Genomic DNA, 25516 nt, shown 5'->3' with positions numbered 1-25516 from the left:
AGTTGGAAGGGACCCATCAGGATCACCACATCCAACTCCCTGCCCTGCATAGAGGCTGGTGATGCTGGGCCTGAAGCAGCCCAGGACACGGGTGGCCCTCCTGACTGCCAGGGCACTGCTGACTCATGCTCAATGTGTCATCGACCCCAGGGCCCTTTCCTATTTGCTTTTGAATTTAACTCTGGGTATTGTACATGCTCTTTTTTTGGTAGCAACTGTTACAGGAGCTGTAACTGCACATCTAACTACAGTATAAAAAGATTAAAAGAACTGTTCACTGTGTACTGTCTTGTTTTCCCTCAGTGCTGCTGTAGTGTTTTGTTTCCATCCTCCATCCAGGAAGACACAGGGGGCCCAGTGATGACCTGTTAGATAAGCCACCAAGGTGTCTAATGAGGGCTAGTCAAACCCAGGATTTCTGGACCTCTGTTTCTACCTGACCCAGGTGTGAAACAAGGGATGGCAGCCTGCTGGCAAGTAGAGTTCAGAGCAGGACAGGGTTATGTTTCCTCTGTGTTGCAGTTTCTGTATTTCACTGAAGGAGTGAGGGAGAGCGTACCCAAAGGCAATTCCTGTGTCTTCCACAGGAAATAAAAAAAGGCCCCAGAGATCACAGAAATGCTTTATGGCCCAGTGTCAGCCTTGCTGTGCTTGAGAAAATACAGCAGTGATGGAAGGAGTGAGTTAAGTGTAGAATTCCTGTGGCTCCAGTTGCAGAGCACAGGGCCAGAACTGACCATGAGCACTGTCCACTCCTGCTCTCAGCCTGTGCTGAAGCAGGGTTCACCTGAAGGGACTCAGCTCCCCATGCAAAAAGCCTCCCCTTAGCAGACAGACATCAGGCATCCTCGTCTCCTCTGAGGTAGGCAGGCTTAGAAGCACTGTTACAAAGTGACAGCCTGTAAGAAAAAATGTTAAAATTGTCTAATTTGGGAAGCTCCCAGAACTCATCTTCCTGGGTGTGGGAGTGAAAGTGTCTAATTAACACATGGGACCACACACTTCTCCCTCCTCACCCACCTGTGCTCTGTGTCAGGATGTAACCCACAGTATTTTGCCCTCGTACACCAGAGTGGGACCAGGCAAGTGGCCAGATGACACTTCTGAACTTTAGTCACTGCCTGAAGCAGTGAGGCACTTGTTTCTGAGACACAGATGTAATGAACTGTCAGCTGGAAGATTTGGCAGGGAAACTGCAGCCTGGGAATGCTGGGTACTGAACATACCTGTCCAGCTGCTGTGAAGAGAAAATGAACACCCACTTCCTTGCAGCCAGGGCTGCGGCCCAAGGCCCGGCTCTGAGCAGCCCCAGTGCCTTTCACAAGGCATGGCTGCAGTCAGGCTCCAGCCAGAACTCACAGAACTACTTCACTGAAATGCTTTTTAGCTGTATTAACTGCCTGATCAGAGTGACTAATTTCAAATCCCTCTTTCACGCTGGTTGGTATCATGTCTTTGGTGTTCACAGCATTATTGTGTTATCGTGCCCCTTTTTTCCCAAAAGCCTTTTCACTTTATTCTGGGCCCCTTTCCCCCAGCCCCGGCCACTGCAGCCTGGGTGAGCAGGGCAGGGTGCTGGGTGCAGCCGGCAGCAGCAGCTCAGGGGAAGCAGCCACACAACCACATTCTATACAAGCCATTTATTTGAAATGCCAACTATACGTAGGATAAAGTCAGTGTTACATGCTTCTCAGCAACAGTAGAAAAATAGAACCAGTGAAAACCTTTTTACAACTGTAATGGTACTCAAAAGAGAAATGTATTGTTTTACAATGCATCACACAAGACTAGAATTCAAGTTTGGAGGTACCTAAATAAAAATACTATTTTTTTTAAAAAAACACTATGTACAATTGAAGCGTAAACAAGTTTTACAAAGTACTGGTTATGCAGGTTGTAGAAAAAACACTTGCATAGGACATGAAGTCAGTTTAAGAAAGTTTTCTGAGCCTTTAGCATTGAAGGCACTTGACTTTATACCAGTAACAACACAAGGACAAGAAACAAATTCTTAACACTGCCAAGGGCAGGGCTGCCTTCTGGCAGTACAGATAATTACAGAAACCCCAAATGTGGTTTTACACGTTTCCCTCTAAGCTGTTCCCTGCATCCAGCAGGGCTCAGCACCACCTCTACCATAGAAGCATAGAATTATTAGAACAGTGCCTCAAACAGCATTAGTGTTCTTTCAAAAAAAACCCCAAAACCACAAAACCCAGAAACAAAACCAAACCAAAAACCCATACAAAACACCCAACCCCTCTTGCCCCCACCCCTTTCCCAAACCCAAACCAAAGGAACCCCTAAAGACATACATTTGGGACATTCTGGGACCAAAACCCAAGGCTTACAAGTACAGGTGGCTACAGCCTTAATTTCATAAGTGAAAATCCTTAAGAACAGGAAAATACAACATGAAACTGCCAATCAACACAGCAGTTACTAATACACAACTACAGTAATTCTGTGGAACAACAAAACATTTCAAAGGAAGAATGTGTTTTAGGAATTAAGTTATTCATCCACATACTAAGGAAAAGAGGAGTTGGGTTTGGGGAAAGGGGAATAAGACCTTTTTGCATGTTGCTCACTAAATGCAAGTCTGAGCTCTCTCTTTAACAGAACAAGGAGCATGAGTCTCCCTCATTCAAAAAAACAATGTTTATACCTCTATCCTCAAGCAAAATAGTCAATAATCTGTCACTTCCATCTAATTTATAGAAGGAAAAGGTGTCAATTTCCAGCCTAATCAGAAAGTGCTTCATGTAAACAAGGAGCTTCTGCACCAAAGTTTCAGTAGACAGAGAACAAGGAGTAGCAGGTAGCACAGGTACATGTGGTGTGCAAGTGAGATGTAGGATGAACACTGGCTACTGAATAATGCTGCCATGAAAAATGGTCTCACCCCTCTGCACATTCCATGTAGGAAATCCTGCTCTGGAGTACAAAAATAAAAGTTCCAGTAATACAAGAAATCCTCCTTTTCCACTTCAAACCAGCTGCTGTTAGCTGCCATCTTCACCCCAGTTCAAAATATGCAAGTGAAAACACAGATTGTCTATATGGCCTGATTGTCTTTGTGGCCTCATAAGGACTTGTCTTTCATTCTGCACCTACTTTTAAACACTTTATTCATCCTTTTTTTTAATACTGCACAGCTCCTGAGACTTCAGAAACAATTTTGTATTCTAAAACGCAGACATGTCCTCCCCAGAGGCATTTCTCACCAGCTTATTCCAAAGCCAAAGAATTTCATGATTTCCCTCAAACCATAACCTCAGAACTTATCTTCATCAGCCACACCCCACCTAAATTTCAAGCTTTAAAGTTCTATCTGTAGATCTCAGTCCCACCTCTGCCCAAGTACACAGTGCCACAACAAACTATGATAATCAAAATAGTTTTCCTGAAGTACATCTATCAGTTTTAGGCAAAACCACTGAGAATAATAAGTTTTCTGAGGGCAGCTGTAATTTTTAGTAGCTATGCTGCCAACATATACATGATGCAAGTCCAGGGAGTTTCAGGGTTCTTGTGTGTGCTGAAAGGTTCTGGTTCTAGTGAGCTGGTCTCATGCTGGTGAGGATGAGACCTGCGTGTGCGGTTGGAGCCAGGCAGGCAGACAGAGCTGTGCTCCACTCTTCAGGAGACACCCAGTGAGCCTCAGCCCTTCACCTGCAGCAGCACCATCCCCCACTGACACCTTCCTGCATTTAACAGTGCTCTGCACCACAGTCCATGGAAATCCCACAGATGGGTGATGAAGCCAGGACCACCCAGTGCCTTGACTGTGGGCAAAACACAAGATTAAAAAAAGCTGACAGAGGGAAAAAAAATCTCCCCTCACCCACATCACCTGCAGAGTTTAGGCAAGTTTCTGCTCCAGCCCAACACCATGCTGTCCATGGCTGCATCTCAAAAGGAGCACCATCATGGAAGCAGGTCTATAGATGTGTCTGCAGGAGACACAGAGTTTATGGGTTCAAAGACCCATATCTTAATTCATCTAGAAGCTATTTGGTAGTTTGCAAATGCAGTGTTCAATATATTTCAGTAACACTGTGTTGTTACTAGGCCCTCCATACTTTAATGAAACACATTAGGTAAGAATTTGCCATAAACTAAAACCAAAAGTAAAGTTGCAGCAAGATTTCTGTTAAACAGTATTAAGCACTTTGAGCTGCAGGAAACAAATCAACCTAACCTTAAAGCAGTCCTTAGGTCACACCTGGAACTACAGTTTTCTGCTATAGGGAAACTCACTACAGAAACTGCATTTAACCCCCCACCAAACAGACCTTACCAGCAATCACTACTCTGCAGTGGCATCAGACAGGGATCAATGAATTTGTTGTTAGAACTGCACCATGAGTATTAAGGACGTACTTCATAATTGTAACCCTTCCCCTGGTGCTCTGCTGAGCCCCACCCCAGCGGTGGGAGCCAGCCCGGACCAGCACCCTTCCCTCCTCACACTCTGTTAACAGAGGAATCTTATTTCTGTGCTTTCAAAAAGCAAATCAGGCAATGGAGGTGTGATTTAAGAGCGCCAAAGCGTGGCGGTGCTGAAGCAGCGACTCTCCTCTTGGATTCTGCTCCCAGAACAGCTGCACCCGTGGGGCCAGGTAAGGAACACAGTCACTGAGAGCGAAGCCCTTTTGTAAGCACAGGCAGGAGAAAGCAAGGCCAGGGGCTGTCAGCCCGGCACCGCCAGGGAAGGAAACCCTCCCACGTGTTCAGGCAGCAGCGAAGGTTCCGTGCCTCGTCTTCCTGACACTCCACATGCTAGCAGGAATCCGCTCATCTGGTCTTTGCCCACCCACGGATGAGCAGCTGGAAGAACAAGGAATTTACAGTATTTCTAGATTTATTTCTAAATGGGCAAATCAGCAATTCTAGTCTGTCTAGTTAAGTGCTTCCTGCTTCCAGGTGATCATGGAGTCCTCCATGGTCACAGCCGAAACAAAAGTAAACAGACCTGTACTGTCATATTCCAGTGAATTTCACAGGAATTTGGATTCCTAAATATCCCTCTGGATTTTTAAAACCCCAAATATAATTCTTGAAGCGGGTTTGCTATGTATATAAAGATAAGACCAGCTGCCAGAACTTTTCAAACAAAATATTAGATTGGATTCTTGCCATAGTTGTAAAAATCAGGAAGATTTCAATCTAAACAAACAAAAAAAATCCAACTAAAAATGTAGGTTTTTTGATGTGCTGTTCTTTGGAATTCCTATAATTAAAAAATAAACACGCTGTTATTATCTCATAAGAAAATACATTTCATAATGTGCAACCCAATGCACATAGAGAATCAGCATGTGAAAGGGTAAATGCAAAAGTATGAAAATACAGTCCTTTAAATGTGACATTAAAGTTTAACATATTAGTACAAAACTAATACACTAAAATAGATGTACAGGTGCAAAAGGCTACCAGGTTGTAGAAAAAAGGTACCAGTTTCTGTTTTTTTAAAAGGCTTAATTAAATCTGTTCCAAAAAAACCTGCAACAAAATAAACCCAGAAGCAGCATCAAAACCAAACTGATAACATGCTGTCTCTAATAAAGCAATGTATGTACAAAACAAGTGAGCAAAGCTGAATTTTTCTGCTGGCATGAAAGAATTTCTCTGACAGAAGTCAGGCCAAAAGTTGCAAGGAATGGGATGTTTACAACTCTTAGGCACAGAGAAATAGTGGAGGTTGCTTTCATAGGGCAGATTTTTTGTACAGGAAGTCTGGTTTGTTTGGAGACCTCCTTCCTCTGCTTACTCCATCTTCCCTTTCCAAATCTGCATTCCTCTGTGCTCCATGTTCCAATGGCTCATCATCTGCCAGTCTCCTACTGGGTCTCTCTTCTGGCACGTCAGAGTTGTATGCAGAGAGTGAAGGTCTGTTGGAGGTTAGCCCATAGGTTAAATCCGTTTCCATTTTTGTTCTTCCCCTGACGTGAACAGGGCCATTCCCAGCGCTCTCCTGGGTAGCCAGTGCCAAGTCCAGTCTCTGGGGAGGCTGTTCTAAGACATCGAGGTGTATTGGCTCATTCTTTTGCCTGTGTTGATGCCCATCTTGTGAGAGCAGGTACTCCCTCCTAGACTCTTCTTGCTTTTTAGGAGATATCTGGGAAGGTAGATAGGCTGACTTTAAGCCACTTGGTGATGCCTTATTGTGGCTGTACAAATCGGGGCCAAAATAAATGCCTGGTGAAGGTGAAGGACTGTGCCTGTTGGGTGCTGGAGTAGAGGGTCTGCATGCAGCATTAGAGAAGTCATAGAAGTCAGGATACTCCTGTGGGTTTTCTCGAGCATCTATTTTTTGCTCTATTGCATGTTTTTTCCGAGAAGTAGGCATGTGTCTGTTCTGAATGCATGAAATGTGCTGGAGTGGGCCAGGCCCTACCTCTGTAACTGCCTGGCTCAGCTCCGTGTCCACCGTGAGCTCTGGCAATCTTCTGTCTTTCAGAGACATTGCTGACACACCCATCGCGATGTCTGGCATCAGGTCATTTAGCAGGGGCTGAGTACACTGGAAAAGAAAAGAAATTGGTCTATGGAAACAAAGACAACAGCTAAACACAAACTGTATTTAGGGTGGTTTTTGTAATTCAAAATGGCATTTTCTTAATCTACTTTAGTCTTGCCAACTTCAGCCTGCACTGTTTAAAGAACACATCTACCCACCAACCTTCACCTTCCTGCTTTTTTCCTTCATGAAGCTGTTGTGTCACAATTACACCTCCTCTTAAATGCATCTTGCCTTGAACATGCAGTTAAGGACAATGTATTGCTGGATTTCTTAAAGGCAGGCTTGCTTTAAGCCATTTACAATTATCAAACCAAACCAGGTACTTGGTGCAGAGCCTAACAAATGGTTTGTCACAGCACACAGTTCCAGTGCAGGGAAGCCACAACTCACACATGGCATCACTACAGACACAACCCTTCTGTTTCCCCATTTCAAAGCAAGTAAACTGCAGACATGTGTGCAGGACAGCCTCAGGCTTGGGGGAGCATCTGGACTCACTGGATGCACAGAGTACGTGGAAGCTGCTGTGTGGCATTCTTCTCACCTATCCCATGCTTGCCTCAGTGCAGAATTGCTCATATTACAGCCTTCCAGACAGAAGAGTGAGAATTTCTACTTATGTTTATAATTTCTCATGAAAGCAACTTCAGTAATCACCGATTAAGTAACTCACAAATTGCAGAAAAAATAGAGAACAAAAATATCATCTATATCAAGCCTAGGCTCCCCCTTGCATTACTTATGGACATGTTCTGGCAGAAATATTTCTGACATGAAAAAGGTTACTATATAGTTTCATTAGGGAAGTCAGTATTGATCAAAGGAGAGTGACATGCTATGAATCCCACCTTTGACCAAACAATGGCACACGTTTCTAATATGAAGTTATATATTTTACTCTAAAATAGGAGAAGAAGTGCAACATATTTAAGACAATTGCTAATGGTCAGAAAATAAAAACATTTTTTCCAATCAGAACCTGAGGATCAAATCTGCATCTAATGTGCCACAACTATGCACTGACATTTTTTTACTGCAGATGTAAATTACCAAATTCTTCATTCAGCACTTCCTGTATTTCATAAAGCTATGTCTTTACTGGATATCTTATAGTCCATTGTTTTTATTGCACCATATTGCATTTCAAAAACTATAATGACTGCTTTTAAATGCTGCAACAAAGTTCTTTGCATCAGCAATTACCAATTTCTGCTTGCCAATTCCTTTTCAAGTACTTCTCAGCTGTAAAGCTTTCATACTCTTCACACATGTGTAGAGGCAACCTGTTTACTTCAGACTTTACCTGTAAATAGCCAAAATATCCCCACTACTTTCACCTGTGAATTACAGTGTGCAGTCCACTACTGAAGCTGGCTTATGCTTTGCTTTAGAGCAAGCTACATTTGCCACACAAGGGTCGGCTGAGGTCACTTGGTCTGTTCAGCCTAGAGAAGACTGAGGGGAAACCACTTTGCAGTTACAACTACCTGTGAGAGGAAGAGGAGGGGCAGACACTGGTCTTTCTTGTGACCCGTGACAGGACTGAAAGGTTGTGCACCCAGAGGGTGGTTGGACACTGAAACTGACCCTTCCAGCTCAGGACATTCTGTGATTCTATGATTTCAGAAGATTCCTGAGTGCCATTTGCCCCTGTAATAATGCTCCTGCCCTGGAATGTTCGTTCTCCCAGGCATTAGGGCATGCCTTTGGGATAGACAACACTGACAGATGGTTTGGCAGAAAAACCTCCTAACCAACAAAGACACTGACTTTATTTAACAAAGCCAAGGTAGTTCATCATAAGCATTCTCTCCAGTTCCTTCAATGAGGTACTTTGAGTGGCCAGGAACAGGCAAAAGAGGAGAAATCCCAACACTTACCCCTTGTTTCTCAGCTGCCATCACCGCTGCCGCCGCCGCCACCGTCTGGCGGCCCAGAGCCGCGGTGTTGGTGCAGTCGGGCGGCGCCGCCTTCGCGCCGGGCAGGTAAACGGGAGGGGCGGCTTTGGGGGCGGTGCGCGAGTGGAACAGCGAGTGGTTACACGGGTACGAGAAGGAACGGGAGGGATGTTGACTTGGCACCCTTTGTTTCCAGCCCACTTTGAACTGGTTGTGAATAGGAGTTGCTGGTGGGTGGTATGGAGGCGGAGGAGGGGGCAATGGTGGATGGAAGGCCACGAAAGAGTCCAGTTCTGTAAACATGGTTTCTGCAGTGGGAGTGCTGTTGACGCGACAGCGTCCAGACTGTCTCACTGTCAGCAGTGGGCTTTCATCCCCAAATCGCTCATCGGGAAAGAATTTGTGAGGATTCTGCAGAGATAAAAACCACAGCATGTTACAAGACAAAGTAGGAAGCCATCTAGAAAAATCTCCCCAACTAACACTCTCAGAAACATGTTAATACTCTAACTGCCTGGCTGTGCTACATACAAACTCACCAACACTCAAGGTGACTACAGCTACCACGCAAAACGGATTGGGTTTTTTTTTAAAACAGGACAAGAACCATCAGATTCACTGTAAGTCGACCAACAAATGCATTTGCATTAGCACCAGTATATAAACAGAAGAGGGATTTTCAGTTTCCCAGTCCTGACATGTACTGTGCAGACCTACAGCATAAGTTACCACTTTTTCTCCTCTCTTTCTGAAGAACAAATAATAATCTAAGTTTCAAGTTATCTTTCTACTGTTCTCATCAACTCTCTCTTTAGCATTTTATTTTGTCCCCAAAATTTGCATCAATAAGAGCCTCCTGAATGGTAATGACTCTTGAGAAAACTATATATGAACTGCACTTAGAGCTTTATAAAATCACATACAGCAAATGCAACTGGTGTTTGCACCTGGACAGTCACGCAGGCATTTCAAAGCACTTGTGTGTATGCACAGCAAGTACTCCATTGCAGAGTACACAACCGAGTCCCTTGCTGTCCTTACACAGGCACCCTTCCCACCTGCAGGAGCTCCGCAGCAGCGTCAGAGAGCCCGAACTCCCGCAGCACACGGATCTGGATCTCGTAGCTGACGGTGGCGCCTTCCCCGCAGTTCAGAGCGTAGGCTCGCTGCACCTGCTCGGTGTGGCGCAGCTCCTGCAGCCTCCTGATCATCTCTTTCACAACCAGGAGATTGGGGACTGCAGGGATAACAGAGAATGGGGTGGGGATAAGACAGAGTCCTTTTCTTCAACTGTGAGACAGTAAGTTTGATTGCAATGGTTGGATTTATTCTGAAAGAGAAATCTAACATCACGCTGTCTTGGCTTTTGGTTTTTTTAAGAAGCATTCTGCCAAGAACTGTTCAACATAACACATGTTCCATGGCCCATCATTAAGCCACATGGGATAACACACATAATACAAATGACAAAAACATACACCACTTCTCTAGCTTCTGCTAGAATGAGCCCCAAATAGAGCTTTCTTTATAAACTCCTTACGATGCAGGAATTCCATGATTGGAGGTGGGGGCAGGATATCTTGAATAACAACTGAATATTCCCTCATGAATTGCACAGGCCAAGAATACATTGATTTTTTTGGCATACACTTTATACTTCTAATGCAGTTCTATAATCAAAAGACCATAACACCAATATGTAACTAGAGAAAGGGCATTTTACAAAAGTTACACAAACTGTAAGCCAACAAAAACCTGTTAAAATTATGTTGTTTTATGCAGTCATATTGAAATAGTTTTTTAAAAACCATTCCAAAAGAAGGTCATGTATAATTTTGGGTATTTATCCTGTTGCAAAACTTCCTCATGCCACTTCTTACTGCTGTTTGATGATGAATGATATTTCTCTGTGGTGTTTCTGTCCTAAGGAAAATGTGCAAATAAATAGAGAAGACAAATCCAGATCTCTGAGTGTGTAAGTCCTGGTGTCTCACCCTTTACCAGCTTTACAAGTGTTATGTATTACTAAGACCAGATGTCTGTAATGAAAGCTCATAAAAATTAAACAGATCACACAGCAAGAACAGTGTGAAAAGACATTTGCATTACAGAGAAGGAGGAACACCACACAATTACAACTAGTCCCAATTTCATGAAGTTTGCATTGGTACATGAAGGAGAAGTATATGTACTGCAAAATATTCCCCCCTTCAGTGGAGTTCTTGCACTGAGAGGAGAGGGAAGGAACCCATTCTAACCAGTCTTCAAGGCTTGTAAATAAGTCCTCTACCCTCCACACACTTAAATTCTTCTGAAAGAAACTGGTTTCATGGCCAGATGTTTAGCTACAGCCAGCATTTTGCTAATACTTAAAAAGGAGGATCTAAGAGAAGTGTGAAGCAGTTCTCCAGATTAGTAGGCATAAAAGTGATAGAAGGTTTTCATTAAAAAATACTGTCTTCTCAAACCTTGGTTTGTTTTGTTGTTTTTTTTAAATTAGTATTCATATGAAATACATGGAAGAAAGATTATATATACAAAAAAATACAATTATCTCTGTTGCAAGATTTCTAATTCAGACTGAAACTGGAAAATGTGTAAAGAAATCCAACCACTTGCAGAACCTGTCCTCAAGTTAGAGGAGGCTTCGGCTGAACTCATTGTACAGTAGTGCTGCAGGAAGAGCACTGGAACACACTGCCAGCAGCTTTGTGCAAACAGGGCTCAGGCAGAGGGTCCAAGGAGAAGGCAGGGACAGAGGGAAGCACTGAGCTGTGAAGCACACCCTGCTCTGAGCCCAGCCCAAAGGCCATGGAGCCAATGCTGCCCAGCTCTCCCCCCAGGCTCCCTGAGCTCCATCTATGCTTCAGGATGGATTCCTGTGCAAGTGAGAGGTTGGCACAGGCTTTAATCTCCTCACATTAACTGGGCCCCATCTGCCCATTCTAGCAAAAAGGCACTGGCAAACCAATCAATTGTTTTGCCTAATTACAGGACTATGCAAAGCAGACAGTTGCCAGGACAGAATTCCTGCGCTCCAGCTACTGGCCAGGCTCAGAGCTCATATCTATGCTCAAATCAAGGGACTGGCAGTACTTCCTACCTATTAAATTGTACAGAACCAAGAAGCAGGGGAGTTTCAGATTGGTCAAGATGTCTCATGCTTGCCAACAGAGCCAGTTTTCTTAAGAACATGAGAACTTAGGCAACAGGTTCTCAGAAGTTTTCAGTGTTTTGCCATTCTCAAATTCTTTGGAAATTAGGATTGAACATAGTGTTATCAAAGTCCTATCTTATATGAAATACTTTATATTCAATTCATACTAAGTATATTTACACTTTTCTAGGGAGGGAAGTCCAAGTACTATAATGCACTGCTGAGATGCCACAGTTTTGCTGAGAGCTCCAGATTTCTACACAAACAATTGGTGCTTTTACAAAATTTTTCAAACAGAAGTTCTCAGAAGCTCATTTTCAGCTTTATCAAGTTTCTTCCCAGACTAAAGAAGCAAACAAATCAAAACCATTCTACAAATTTTCCTAGAAATCTTATAACTAAACAGTGTTTCAAATCCTCCTAACACTTCAAATTAAATTCTCTTGCAGCAATTTCAATCCATTACTTTGGTCGTGGGTCTAGCATCTGTAAGAATACTTTATCTACTTCCTTTCAACACAGCTGATTGAAGAGAGACCTAATTGATATATGAAGAGCTTATAAAATGGGGAATGCCATTGGCACAGCATTTTCCTTCACTGAATTAAAATTTAATCTTGGTCATTTAGCTACCTAATCCTGTCCTCCAAAACATCCACTGACCCTGCCCACTTGTCATCAGTTGCAAGCTTTGCCAGTGTTTTCTCTATGCACACAGAGTATTAACGGGACAGGGGAAAGGCAGGAAGAGCTAGGTGCTTTAGGAACCTCAGTAGATAAATTCTTCCAGTCTGACACCACAAGATCATACGCATAAATGACAAAATACATCTAGTATATATTTTCCTGGCTTGCCTATGGGGAATGTCACACCAATCATCCTGAAGTCAGGAGAGGCCATATTTACTTGAGCCTATAAAAATGTACTCTAACACATTCTTCCACAAGGAATTAAGTTGGTTTGGCTTCAAAGCTAAAGTGGATTTGGTAAATTGAAGTAAATGTGTTTTGAGTTCTCATTTCCAGTACTTTTCTTGCATACAGAGTTCAGCTGATTTCCTTACAAGTTATATTCTCTGGCTTTCGATTTTTGAAAGAAATTTTCCAGACTCACAGATCTTACCTATATTGGACAACTGGTTTGTAGAAAACTGAGAACCCTATAGAAAATTCTGAGAATAGAGAGCCAGGCACCAGCAAGTGTTCTACTGTGTTTAACCAGTCCAAGGGTTTTGTTCTCCAACCAGATACTCTGCCATCCAAATCCAGTTAATGTCTTTAGGACAGACCAAAGCAGAAGGACTATTCCTGGTGCAGAACCAGTCTCCGAGGAAATGATGAAGTTCAGTAACTGACCCTCACTCCCGCCGGGCCCAAGCACCCACACACTGCCAGGAGCTCACCTGGGATCTCGTTGGCTATAACCGAGGGAGGACTGCTCTGGTTCGTGCTGACTTGCTGGTGGGTGATGACATGGCAGCACTGTGGCACGGCGTTGTTCACCATGTACAGCGTGTCGGGCACGTTGGACATGCGCACCATCCGCAGGCGCACCAGGTCTGTCTGCTCCACCATCATCTCATCCAGCACCGACTGCAACGACAGCAGAGAGCCCCGTGGGGTGCTGCACACACCCCTGCCACTGCTGCCAGCACAGCCCCAGCCACACCAGCCCAGCCACAACCACACCAGAGGAACTGTGTCAGGGCACAAACAACATCTGGCTTTTTATCAGCATTTTCTATTCCGTTTTCCAGGCATGATCATAGCTGAGTTTGAGCTAAGAGCAGGGAGGAGAACAGTCTGGGAAGGATGCTTTGTTTACTTTGATCTGTCAGAACTGATCTTCTTGAGGCCAGACCCTCTGGACTTAAGACAATTACTGCTTACGAGTCTCAACTTTTTGTGCCATTGAGTAGAAGGCACTAGCCTGAAAATGAAACATGTTTTCCTCAGACATCTAAAAAACAGAAAAGGATTTAGGCCTATACTTTGAAGATTCTTATTTAACATCAAATAAACTTATTTCAAAAAACAGTAGACTAGCAGGGGAGTAAAAAAAAATAAAAATCAAAAACCACTCATTCACAATTTTTTCATTTCACAACAGTTAAACTATCTACAGGAGGAGTAAAGTTACCAGAGACTACATATGAGAGTCCTCCCTCTAAGGGTAAAAAACCTTAAAATTATTTAAAAATACTAACAGTATAATACGAAAGTTTTAGTACTTTTAAAAGTACTAAACCAGTACTAACAAGCAGGAATTCTGACAGGGGTATAGGGGTTGTAAGAATGCCCTTTTTACTTTGGATAAATACTAAAGCACTCCCATAGCATATACCTGAAAACTAAGAGTCAAAGCTTTTACCACATTTTTGTTAGTTTTAGCAATCCAAGATACAAAGAGAACATTTAAACCAGCTAGTCTTCCTTTGCTATTTTAGTGCCACTTGGTGCTCTCTAACTACTGTGCCCAAAATGCAAAGTAGTTTTATTTCTTCCCCTCCCTCACAGAGGACATCAACAACATCTTATACCTTCAAAAAATGTTTTCTCTCCTAGGCACAGGGCAAGAGCTCCAAATTCACCACAGCAGATGTCAGAGTCTGTAGGTGATGTGGATGTACACAGCTTCACCTAACCCTCAGGTTCTGCTGTCACCTGCACTGCTGGGACTCACAAGCTCTCAACTCAAGTCAGAGCCACCTGAAGTGGTGGCATTGGTCAGTGACACAAAAGGCTCCCATTCTGTCCAACAGAACGCGGCACATTCCTGTCCCACACAGCACCATTCCACCCTGCCACCATCCATCACCACCAGAGATGCTACAAGATCTTCAGCTTGACAGAGGTCATGCAAGAAATTAAATAGGAAAGTGACTGCTTGAGAGGGAAACAAAGAGGGAAACAAATTCATTCAAATTGGACACAGGATATTTATTCCATTTTGCGGAGGATCACAAGATTTTGGGTATGTTCTGATTTAAACAAGATGATGAAATATCAGTCCTCTGCCGAGTGGAATAGCAGCTCCCCACCCAGCTCTGGTGGGAGCTGGGGAGCCTGAAAGAGCTGGCACCAAGGTTGCTGACTAGCTGCAGACTGGGACTCTCAGGCTCTCACCTTGCCATCCGCCTGCCAGGAGGGCTGCCGAGGAGCTGGGCCGGCAAGCTGGCTGGAAACCAGGCAGGTTTCCCTCACAACGTTGCTTTGTTTCCGGTGGAATTTCATCAAGATCTGTCTCGCAAACATTTCAATTTCGACAAAAAAAAATTTTGTTGAAATTTTTCTGACCAGTTCTAGAGACTTGAGCCTGATGATCAATCTTGTAAGTCTTGTTAAACTGAAAATGTTAGTATTTTAGGCCAGTACATGTAAAGAGACAAAACATCCCAAAATCTTTCCCTGTTTACAGAACCCCCTGAAGACTCCAATCTGAGAACAGACAAGTGTTGCTGATATTACCTTAGCCTCCTCCACATATGGTGAGAACAGTCTTGGCCGCACATATATTCCAGCATTTTTTTGCCGCAGCCAGGCATTTGACTTTCCACCTTCTGAAGTTGGTAGCATGTCTGAAGGAGGAGTACTAATCAGGCCTCTCTTCATCTTTAAGAATCAAGAAAGAGTTTTACGGTTTTTAAAATATTAATATGGTAAAAACGTGGAATAAATGCATTATTTACACTGATCATTACACTACTGATTTTTTTTTAACCTTTTGATAGACTTAAAGAACACAAAACCTAAGCAGAAAAACAGTGTTACACATCTATTACTCTCAGTGAAAACATTCTAGAAGGCAATCCTTAAAATAAACAAAAAAACACCCACCAAAGCAAAAAATCCCCTCACACGTGGACACTGTAACATGCAGAGAGGTATTTGTATGAGACTACTGACTTACTGCATCACTCAGTACTTCACTATTCATGGGTAAGATGTGCTCAATGCGGACAAAAGGTAAAAGTGGAGACAGGATCTCCCTCAGCTCTTCAATGTCAAGATCTCTCCTCTTCACACCTCTTTTATTCACACTGTGAGCAGTACCACTGAGTAAATTAGGCTCTGTGGGAAGGAACAAGACATGCTAAGTTTTTATCAGAAAGTTTAAGAGGGTAGCAGGAGGTACAGGGCTTACCTTACAGGGGAGGTTAAAGAAAAGGAAGGAAAATTCTCATTTTATATCAGTAGGGCTCATCAGCACTGTTCCACAAAAGTAACAACTGAACATGGCACTTGGTGCTATGGTCTAGCTGAAAGGGTGGTGGATTGGTCAAAGGTTGGACTCCATGATGCTGGAGGTCTTTTCCAACCTAAATGATTCTGTGATTCTACCTCATGCCTTAAAATCTTATGTGAAGCATCCACAGAGCCAGGTTCAGTTTATACCAGCATGGGTCACTGGCACAGCTGCCAGCTTCAAAGTGTAAGCCAGGCAGAAAATACAAACATAGCATTTGCCATAAACATTTGGAAAGCTCTATTAAGAGCTATGCCATGAAAGCAGTGGTACATCCCTGCTAGCAGTTCCCCCAAGGACTCTCCCGTAGCTCCTCTGCCTTTCCCCAGCTGTTTTCAAATGCACTTTGTATAAATTCACATCTGAAGTGTCCTCAGGGATACATTATTCCAGCTTCCTTGTGTAACCCACCTCAGTAACATGGTGTCAAGCCCTCTCAAATTGCTCTCGTGGTCACAGGACACCTATTTGTACCAGAAGTGGTATCTTCCTGGGGACAGCAAGATGACCATGCAGCTCACATGTGTATTTTAGGTATTGTACCCAAGCTGCATCTGACTGACCAGCTTCCCTCTTTGAGGAAACCTGCCAAACACAGCCACCCTCCCTTAGTACACGCAGCTAAAGTTTGGGCCACAGCTTGTTACATTCTCTAATGCTCTGTGGCACTGATACCATCACACATTCAGAGCTGCAATACGAGGATCATCACCGAGGAATTTGAATTAAATGACTAGACTAAATCTGGCCCTAATTTGACAGAATTTGGCATTGCCATTACTTCTGCTTTTGCTTATTGTGTTTTCTGATGATCCCAGATAAGAGATGTGAGCTGTTTACTTAATGAATGCCAGAGCAAGAAGCTGTGCAGTGATCCCAAAGGAGCAGCTTCTGCCCCAGCCCAGGTCTGGTACTGTTTAACTGGCTCCACTATGTTCCAATGTGCCCTAGGACAAACACTCGGGAAATCCTGTTCAGGAAATAGATAAATACTTACCCAGGACACTAGAGGCACATCCTTTAACTAACTTTTTGTTGCATTTCCTTATACATGTCTGTGACAAAGCAGCTGTGTTGCAAGCAGTAACAGTGGATTTTGGAAGCATGGCCAGCCTTCCCAAGACAGTAGTTACACCAGCACTGCTCTATTTTTTTCTCAGGCAGGTTCTTCCCTTTCTGCTCCTCTTGTGGTACTATGTGACTGACACTTTGTACTGCAGATGAACTACAAGATCCTTGCATTTGTTATCTGGGACATACATGTTTAACCGACTTCCCATATCCAACACGTGTAAGATTGCCCTTGAAGTTACCACGGTAGCAATAATGTGCATCTAGGCTCATAAAAACACATTTAAATCTACTTTAGGGAAAACACTGGTGCCACTTGTTGGCTTCTTTCTCACTACCACAGATTCCTGTCAGAGACACACTCAAACTGAAGTGAAAGGCTGACACAGTAAACTAAGAGTAAGACTACTGTGAGAAGCCTGCATAACAAGATACTGCAGAGGGTTTCTAGTTGATGAATTAGTTACAAGAAAAGTAATTCCGAGACAACAGGAAACCAACAAGACTTCAAAATCAGACAGTCACAGAGACTGAAAGGCCCTCTAAAAGTTTGGTTGTGACTGAACCAATGTCCTCTTCCCACACCTCCCCAGGTAAGGTACAACACATTGCCCTTCACTGCATCCAGCTGGGCAACCTGTGCCAGGGTCTGACCACCTTCACAGTTTCTTGTATTCCCGTTGGTGCCTCACTGCCTCTCATCCTGTCCTGGGTGCCAAGACAAAAGCGCTGCTCTGTTTTCTTTGCTTCCTGCCATTAGATACTTATAGACTCTGCTAAGATTTCCTCTAAGCCTTTTCTTCTTCAGGCTAAACAATCTCTCTCAGAATGCTGTGTTCTCATTTTAGACAACAAACCTTTAAAGAAAGCAAGAGCATTTGCTTTGTTTTGACTATACTATGGACAAAGTAGATTGAATTTCCCTAAGTTACAGATGATTAACAAAATAGAACTGCCATAAATTTTGGTTTATTTGGTTTAGTACTGCACGGTTTAAAGGATCCTCACCTCGATCTGCTATCCTCTTCATCAATTGATGTTCTCCCCATTTAATCAGATATTTAAGAATATCTTGTTCACTTGCCTGTAGAAAGAGGAAGTCAGTAATCTGTATATGCTTAATGTCACATGCAAACACACAAAAAAAACCCCACAGGTTTTTTACAGGTCTAAAGAAACACAGTTGCACCTAAGCATGAAGTATTCACACTTTATGACCCGTTTATAACTTTCTCCTAATATTTTAAGCTGTACTACAGGTATATCACCACCATAATTTCTACATTCATATTACTTACTGAATCCCTACGAAGAGGAAGAAGTTTTGTACAGAAGGAGTAAAGTTTTATTTAGTAAGGAATCTTACAGCTATAAAGTTTGAATTACTAAATTTAAAGGGGCACTTCTACTTCTGGGCATTTCAAGCGTTTGCTTAACATTACAAATTCAGCAATACCAGGTCTCATGGAAGATCAACAGTACTTTTAACTGTCATTTCTGAATTGCTTCAGGTTAACAAAACTTTTTAAAAAACACTTTAAATAATCTCTAGCACTTAATCCTTTACAAAAAAGTAAGATTGAGATGAATGAATTAAAAAAAAAAAACAGTAATCCTTAAGCTATTAAGGGGTGGTCATCATTATAAACATATCTCCCCTGAAGAGCAGTGGCAGCAAAAATCCAGAATTTTTCTGTTGGTCAGTACAGTTCTCCCTCCCTAAAACCACAAAATCACTGAAGGCAAGTAAAAAAAATATAAAAATTGTGCAGTACTTGTCAGAGATGGTATTTTTCGCTCTCCATGAAAATAAATTGAATTTTCAGAACCATTTCTAGTTTATTAGCTCCCACTGCCCCAAATTAGCATGTGTTGTTACAGCAAAACTACTCCTACCACGTAATTTTATAAATCTCTTAAACAGGCAAGGCAAATGTTAGATTCAGAAATGCTTTGTTTAAAATAATTTGCATGCATTTATAAACTATTATTAGACTTCTAAGCAACAGCATATACCACATTTGTGTTGTGTTACAAGCCAAGAACAAAACAATTTTCTTAATCACTACTTCCATTTATTTTTTTTTACACATTATAGAAGGAGTGCTTAGTGTGTACAATCCCTCTTCAGCCCAACAATTTAAAATCAGCTACTGCCAAGCATTTCCAGTAATGGTATAATGCATCCTGCTAGCTCTAGCAGGACCAGCTGTATCCTGCCCTGCAGGTTACCTGTAAATAGTCAGACTGAATAGCTGTGAGCAGGTGGTCCTTGCTGAGCTCGTAGAAGACCTCAGAAGTCATGACCTGGGTAAACTCCTCACAGAGGAAATGCAGTGCCTGGCGATGCACCCACTTGGAACCGTAGGGCTGAGAGCTCCACTTCAGAATGGCAATCAAGGTGTCCAGGGAGATGCTCTCAGCAATAATATCTTCACAGCCTACCAAACAAGGGCAGCAATCAACAGTGTTGTTACAGAGGCACTTTGACCCTAAAGGAATAATACATGTGGCTAAATCTGTAATAGAAAGGGTTATGTACACCCAGTGAGAGTAAGGACTGGTCCCCTACAGATCAAGGTTGGAAACAAGGTTGTATTTTGACTAGCAGTACAATAATTTTAAGTTCATGATTCCAACAATACAGTTATTCACTTTTTAAAGGTACATGAAGCATCATGCTGCCAGCATGCCTGGATAAACATCTGGAAAGCTAGTTCAACCCAAGCAGAACCCCCTTTGGTTATTTGAGTCTTTAACACATTTTAACATTGAGAATCTGAGTCACAGCAGATTCATGGAAAACCCTTGAACTGTAACAAAGGTGGGATTTTTGCCTGTATCACTTTGCTCATGGACCCTCCTGAGACAGACCACATAGAGGAGAAGAAACACAAGCTGTAACAGTGCTGGTACTCAGCTACTCAGTACAGGATGAGGGCAGCAAAGCATCATTTTCTGACTCACAGAAAAGGCAGGAAGCAGTGGATGGCTGCTCCACTGCCACCACGATGGCCTCAGTATCCAGCAAGGCACAGAGGGTGCCAGGACAGGGAGCACATTACCTGACAGGGAAGCAGAAGGGAGGCAGATTTCTGAGAGTCTGCTACCATTTCTTCCTACCCACTGCTTTGTTAGGATTTACTCTTTCACAGGGTACACATCTTCTGAAGGACTGAGAGTACAGAGAACTCCTGAAGTGAAATGGAGCTGATTTGGAAGAAATGAGGGCAGACATGCTGTGGGAGGGCTGAAACCATGGGTACCTGGGACTAGGGAGTTAAGACAGAAGGTACCACAACACTGATAACTTGAAGCCTCCAAGAGCACTTTGTTGATTTCATTTGTACATCTGGTTTAGCACAAAGATAGCAATTTAAAGAAAAAAACCCTCAGAATTATACATTCCAGTCTCAACCCACTACAGCCACAAAATTACAGCTGTGCTTATCCCTGTAAGAGGTCCCCAGACAGCTCAGAGCTACATGTCTACACTGCAATTTTACTTCTTATACATCATCATTTTTCTCTCAGTTTCAAAGATACCTAAAAATGCAAATTCATTGTTTAGGGATGTGTATTGCATTACTGAGCTCTTGAAATAAGCTGAGTAAAAAAGTGTTTAGTACAGTAATCTCAACCCTAATCAAGACAAAGACAGGTCTCCTGATGCTACATATTTTGGTACTGGCTGCTTACAAATAAAACAGACTAGAAACAATTAACAGAAATAAAAGAAAAATCTTACTTTTCTACATGGGGCAGCATATAGAATATATGAATATATACAGAATATATGTTCATTCCATTTCCATCGTAATAATGTGAAAGCTATGGAGTAGGTAGTAACAAGTGAACAAGCTTCTTCAAGTAGGAGGGAATCTGTCAAAGGAGCTACTACTCAGAAGTAAAGTCAATAAAATGGGAATTTAAGGGTTAAAAAGGTAGTGGAAAGCAACAGTTTAAACATGAGATTGGTTATAAATTTACCTGTCCTATTAGACACATATATTTGTACCCAATACTGTAACAACCACAATGTGGTAATTTTAAGAACAATAATCTACCAATAAAATTTCCTAGGCTTTTCAGGAATATGCTTGAATATACACACAGTTTTGGACATGATCCTTATTAAATTTCTAAAGCAGTTTATTAGAGTAATGTCTGTCCCCCAACAGTAATGCATTTTACACCAGTTCATATTTAAACCAAACTTTCCTCAACAAGCAACTGAATGATTTTTTTTTCACATGTGCAATTCATCCAAGAAAAGGAAGACTGAATGCAGCCACTGACAGAAGGGCTACCCAAAGCACACACATTGTGAGTGATACAGCACATGCAGCATTACACTGTGCATCCCCAGACTCACTCTCCATTTCCTTCTGACAAAAGGGAGGTGGTGAGTCATGTTTCAACACAACTGCTTTGTCCTTCACCATTTTCATACTGAAATAGCATGGCACTTCTCAGAGCCACCTACCTCCATGAGGTTACCTATCACTACTGCTACTAAGAACAGATGCCCCATTACAGATATTGACCTCTAACCTGCACGGCAAGCACTGCCTTAAGTGAGGGCACAGGCAACAAAGCTGGGTTGGAGGCACTTGGAACATGACTCCAGTCATCACCAGTACAGGTGAGAGCAGAGGATGAGAACTGTTCTGAAATACATTCCCTGGGCTGAGGTACAGGTTAGTGAAACTGCCCCCTCTGGAAGGGGGAATTCCCCAGATTCCTAAAGGATAAAATCTTAAGTCTTAAAAAATTCTGGTCAAGAACCTGAGAAACAGCCTTAAACAAACAAAGCAGTAAGTAACTAAACCATCTAAAACCCAACTTATCATCAAAAAAAGCTCAAAATACTTCAGCGTATGTCAAAAACACAGACTAAATTAAGTCTGAAGCTTTCCACTTCAGGATCCATTTTTACCCAAACAGCAAAGGGCTGACATTGCATTTAACTTTGTCATGTGAGTCTCTCTCAGCTTTCCTTTTGGGGCTCAAGAAAGGAAAATGTTAAGTTAGCAGCAAACCTGGCACGTGAATGAAAGCGGTGACTAGTTGCAATTTGCTTAAGAGAGGAGGTTGACTCCCATGAATAAGAAACAAAATAGTTTGACACCATTATTTAGGGTCATCTGCACTCAGCCTTCCCCTCATAAATCCTAAAACAATTTTTTGTATGCAATTATTCTGTTTGCATGCAAGCTGACTTCAGCAGAAATTGCTTTCCTCAGAACTCTAGACATCACACATTAAGGACTGCTTCATTTCAAAGGCAGTAAAGTAAACCCACACACTGAAATCAGTCACCAGGAAACTCAAACTACAACAGCAGAGACTTATCTCAAAATTAATGCCATTCCTAGTATTTCATCTGACATTTATTTTTGAAGTAAAGATGCCTGCCCCCTGAAAAGACACCAGAAATGCAGTTCCAATGATCTGAGCAACCTCGATTCATAGAAACAGTGCATAAGCTCAGTCTCAATTCTTCTGTCAAGTTCAAGTATTGCAAACTAACAATAATATGACATCAGGTGAAAAGCTCACTAAGGATAACTAGCAAATGAAACAGTCTTTTTCTCAAATAACTTAAGCTATGGGTCAGAAGTGTGGGGTTATTAAAAGTCTTTCTTCTGAAGTAAGCATACGGTAATAATTAAAGCGGGTTTTTTTTAGCTTTTAAATAAATTGGGGCAACCCAATTCTAGCTATGGAAGGAATCCAATTTCCTTTCTTCTTTGGCAGAGGCTTTTTCTGCTTTAACAATCAGCCACTTGGCAAAAAAAGTAGTCATCTAATAGCCACAATATTGCTCTTCTCAGTGGAATAGAGCATTTTTTCCTGTGAATATTATTTTTCAATACTCAGGCAGCAACAACCTTCCATTGTTCCATTTGCAGTGTCACACAAGCTTCTGTGACCATAACTATCCTTCAGAGATTCAACCTGGAATCTACAAAAGGGAAAGATAACTATCATATTTTGCATAAATTATGCTATTCCATGCACTCCTTTAGCTGAATGCCAATGGAGCCTTCCTACCATCAAGTCCTGGCTGCTTCTGCAGTTCTCTCCCAAATGCAGCCCCACTGTCCTTCCAGACAGAAACAGCTTGACACCATGTTTAGCATTCTAGTTAGTGGCTTGGGATCAGCACAGTTGACCGACCTACTGAAGACAAGTCAACTGCCTTCAACAATTAGCAAAAGTGGCACTAAGCAAACCTTTTACTACACAACTGTTAGCTTGATCTAACTCATTCTGTAGTGAAGACTTTCCCCCTAAACTTGTGCACACCAGTGGAACCAATGAAAAAAAATACTAAGAATTCACCTGAACACTGAACTGGAACCTAGAAGCTATTCAATGTTTTTTTAGTTTGTCACATTAGGAGAGACCATGCTGGCAATCACAGGAACCAGTTTTTGAATTTTTTTGAGTATGTATTTAATACTGCTACCATGGCATCCCTGGAATTTCAGCCCTCCTAAGACCAAGAGTACTTCTGATGTCAGGTAACATCTGTTTCTAGATCAAACACTGTGCTCCTGAATGCAGCAGCACTTACAATAAAGTTTCTAAGTTCTTATACTTGTCAAGAGTAAACTCAACACCTAAAATAAAAGTGAAGTAAAGCAAAAAGTCAGAAATTGAGGGGTTTTATGTCAGTCTTACTCTAGAAAACTTCTTTGAATCAGGTGACAGAAAAAGTTCTCAGGCAAAATAATTTCATAAGGTCCCAGTATCCAAAAGCCTATCACAGCAAAGCATTTTGTACCACCACCTCAGTAGGACTACTCCTGACAATGGGTAACAGGGCCAAGATGCAGGAGAGGATTCACATATGTAATGTAGCTATCTAATAAAACTAATATGCCTGAAATCAAACTTCCCTGCAACAGCAGGGCAATACAGTAAGACTGGAAGTGGGGAGTATTTTAACAACGTGTGATGAACAGGACTAGGGAACTGATCTCATTTTAGTAGCTGTACTACAGAAGAGGAAGGGATAAGTGATATTAAACCAAATCTTTGTGAATCAATGTGTTAAAATAATTACAACAGTACAGCTGAGAGAGAGCAGCAAAGTAGCAGGAAGACAGAAAACCTGCAGCAGAAGGCAGAAACAGGCAGGCAGAGCACAGAAACATTCTACAAAGTGATGTGCTCCAGCCTCCTGGAGAGGGCTCTAGTGCTCACAGCCTCTGTGAAAGCCCTGAAGAGTTTCTCTTCTGACAGTAAAAATTACCAGAGCACCCCTAAGAGCAGTGTCAGTCCTATTAGGTACAAATGGGTTTCAGTGTGATCAGCTTTATTGACCAGATATGCTTGCTGATTAATTAACTGACTCAAATTAGATCATTGAAAGATCCATTTCAGTTTCTCTTGAAAGGTAAGTGACAATGACAATCCTCAGTTAAAACAAATCAAGATGAAGGCAGAGGAAATTCTAGATAAAGATTGTCCTGCTTTACTTGGATGGTAGAGATTCATTGCACATACTCACCACCATCTTCACCATAGGGAAATTGCCTATTAAAGCACAATAGTCAGAAAAAGGAGTATCACTGTGTTAGGAATGGGAAAATTTCCATGGAAATAGTCAAAGCAGAATCATCTGCTGAAAATGAAGAAAAATTACAACATCTGGATACTTAGAAAGGTCCCTGAAGACAAATCAAACTAAAATCTGTTGAAAATAAAAACAGCTGATCAGAAGCTTTAAAATACATCAATTTCACTTGACACTCAGTTACAAAGACCCAGGCAAAATTGAGTGGAAGTGAGAAAAATGAACTGGAAAGAGAATCCAGACTTAACATAGTAAGACCAAAATATTTTCCACGAAACCAGGGAGACAAGCCTTTGCAAGTTCCCAACTGGCCAGCAGGAGTGAACTGAAACAAAAAACTTCAGCCGAGGGTGTGGAAATCTAGAGAAGAAACTTAAGACATCAGCTACTGCAAAAGCCAGCTGATGGGATCAGTCAGTACTTGGGGAGAACTGGACACCTGCTGCACCACAGTGGAAAAACACTGCCAGAGGTCCAAGCTAAGAGATGTCAGGAGAACTGCCTGCTCAGTGGCCTCCCACACCTACACAACGCTGTCTCTTCCCCATCACTCTGCGTAACATCCACAAGTCAGATGTTTGAGTGACAGCTTCCAGCACAAAGTCAGCTAGCTGTGAAATCAGGGAACAGGATGGACACTACTGGAATTAACATCTCCCATCTACCTCATGTTAAGTACCATGTAAGCGAGGACAAGATGCTACAATTAAGTCAGAAACAAAAACAGTGGTCATGACTAAAGCACATCTTTAAGTGACCTTAGTCATGTGCAGGCATATAGTCTTCCCTGACCAAATAAGCTTCCTTTTAATTTTGATTATAAGATTATACCAGAACAGTTCTTCCATGTCTGCACTGTACCAGTGACCTAAACATGAACTCTGCAAATTAAGTAGGAAACTATTACATTCTGATTCCACTGGCATATACAGACCTACACAGTGCTTACTACTTTCTCCTGTAGCTAGGGAATGCAGCACCAATTTGTAAAATCCTAATTAGGTGAAGTCAACATCTAGAATTTCAA

At 42.2% G+C, this 25516-nt stretch overlaps 1 protein-coding gene across 5 annotated transcripts in view; it reads right to left on the bottom strand.

The window, feature by feature from the left end:
* Positions 1-1625: 1625 nt before the first annotated feature.
* The window catches only part of BTBD7 (BTB domain containing 7), a 52342-nt gene continuing 28451 nt past the window's right edge, over positions 1626-25516 (bottom strand). For 2 of the 5 annotated variants that reach the window (XM_039712592.1, XM_039712591.1), the window contains 9 exons: positions 19134-19342; positions 17910-17985; positions 15495-15655; positions 15053-15196; positions 14711-14824; positions 12988-13177; positions 9486-9664; positions 8410-8838; positions 1626-6529 (listed from right to left, as the gene is read on the bottom strand). In XM_039712592.1, coding sequence (XP_039568526.1) covers positions 5714-6529; positions 8410-8838; positions 9486-9664; positions 12988-13177; positions 14711-14824; positions 15053-15196; positions 15495-15655; positions 17910-17985; positions 19134-19342 — 2318 coding nt within the window. In that variant the 3' untranslated portion in view covers positions 1626-5713. Of the gene's footprint in view, positions 6530-8409; positions 8839-9485; positions 9665-12987; positions 13178-14503; positions 14931-15052; positions 15197-15494; positions 15656-17909; positions 17986-19133; positions 19343-25516 lie in introns of those variants that run through there. The other 3 variants (XM_039712593.1, XM_039712595.1, XM_039712594.1) reach the window with 3 other exon arrangements.

Source organism: Passer montanus, unplaced genomic scaffold, assembly GCF_014805655.1.
Source record: "Passer montanus isolate IOZ18808 unplaced genomic scaffold, ASM1480565v1 scaffold27, whole genome shotgun sequence".
In the NCBI taxonomy this organism is placed as follows: Eukaryota; Metazoa; Chordata; class Aves; order Passeriformes; family Passeridae; genus Passer; species Passer montanus.
This window is presented reverse-complemented; position numbering and strand designations above follow the sequence as displayed.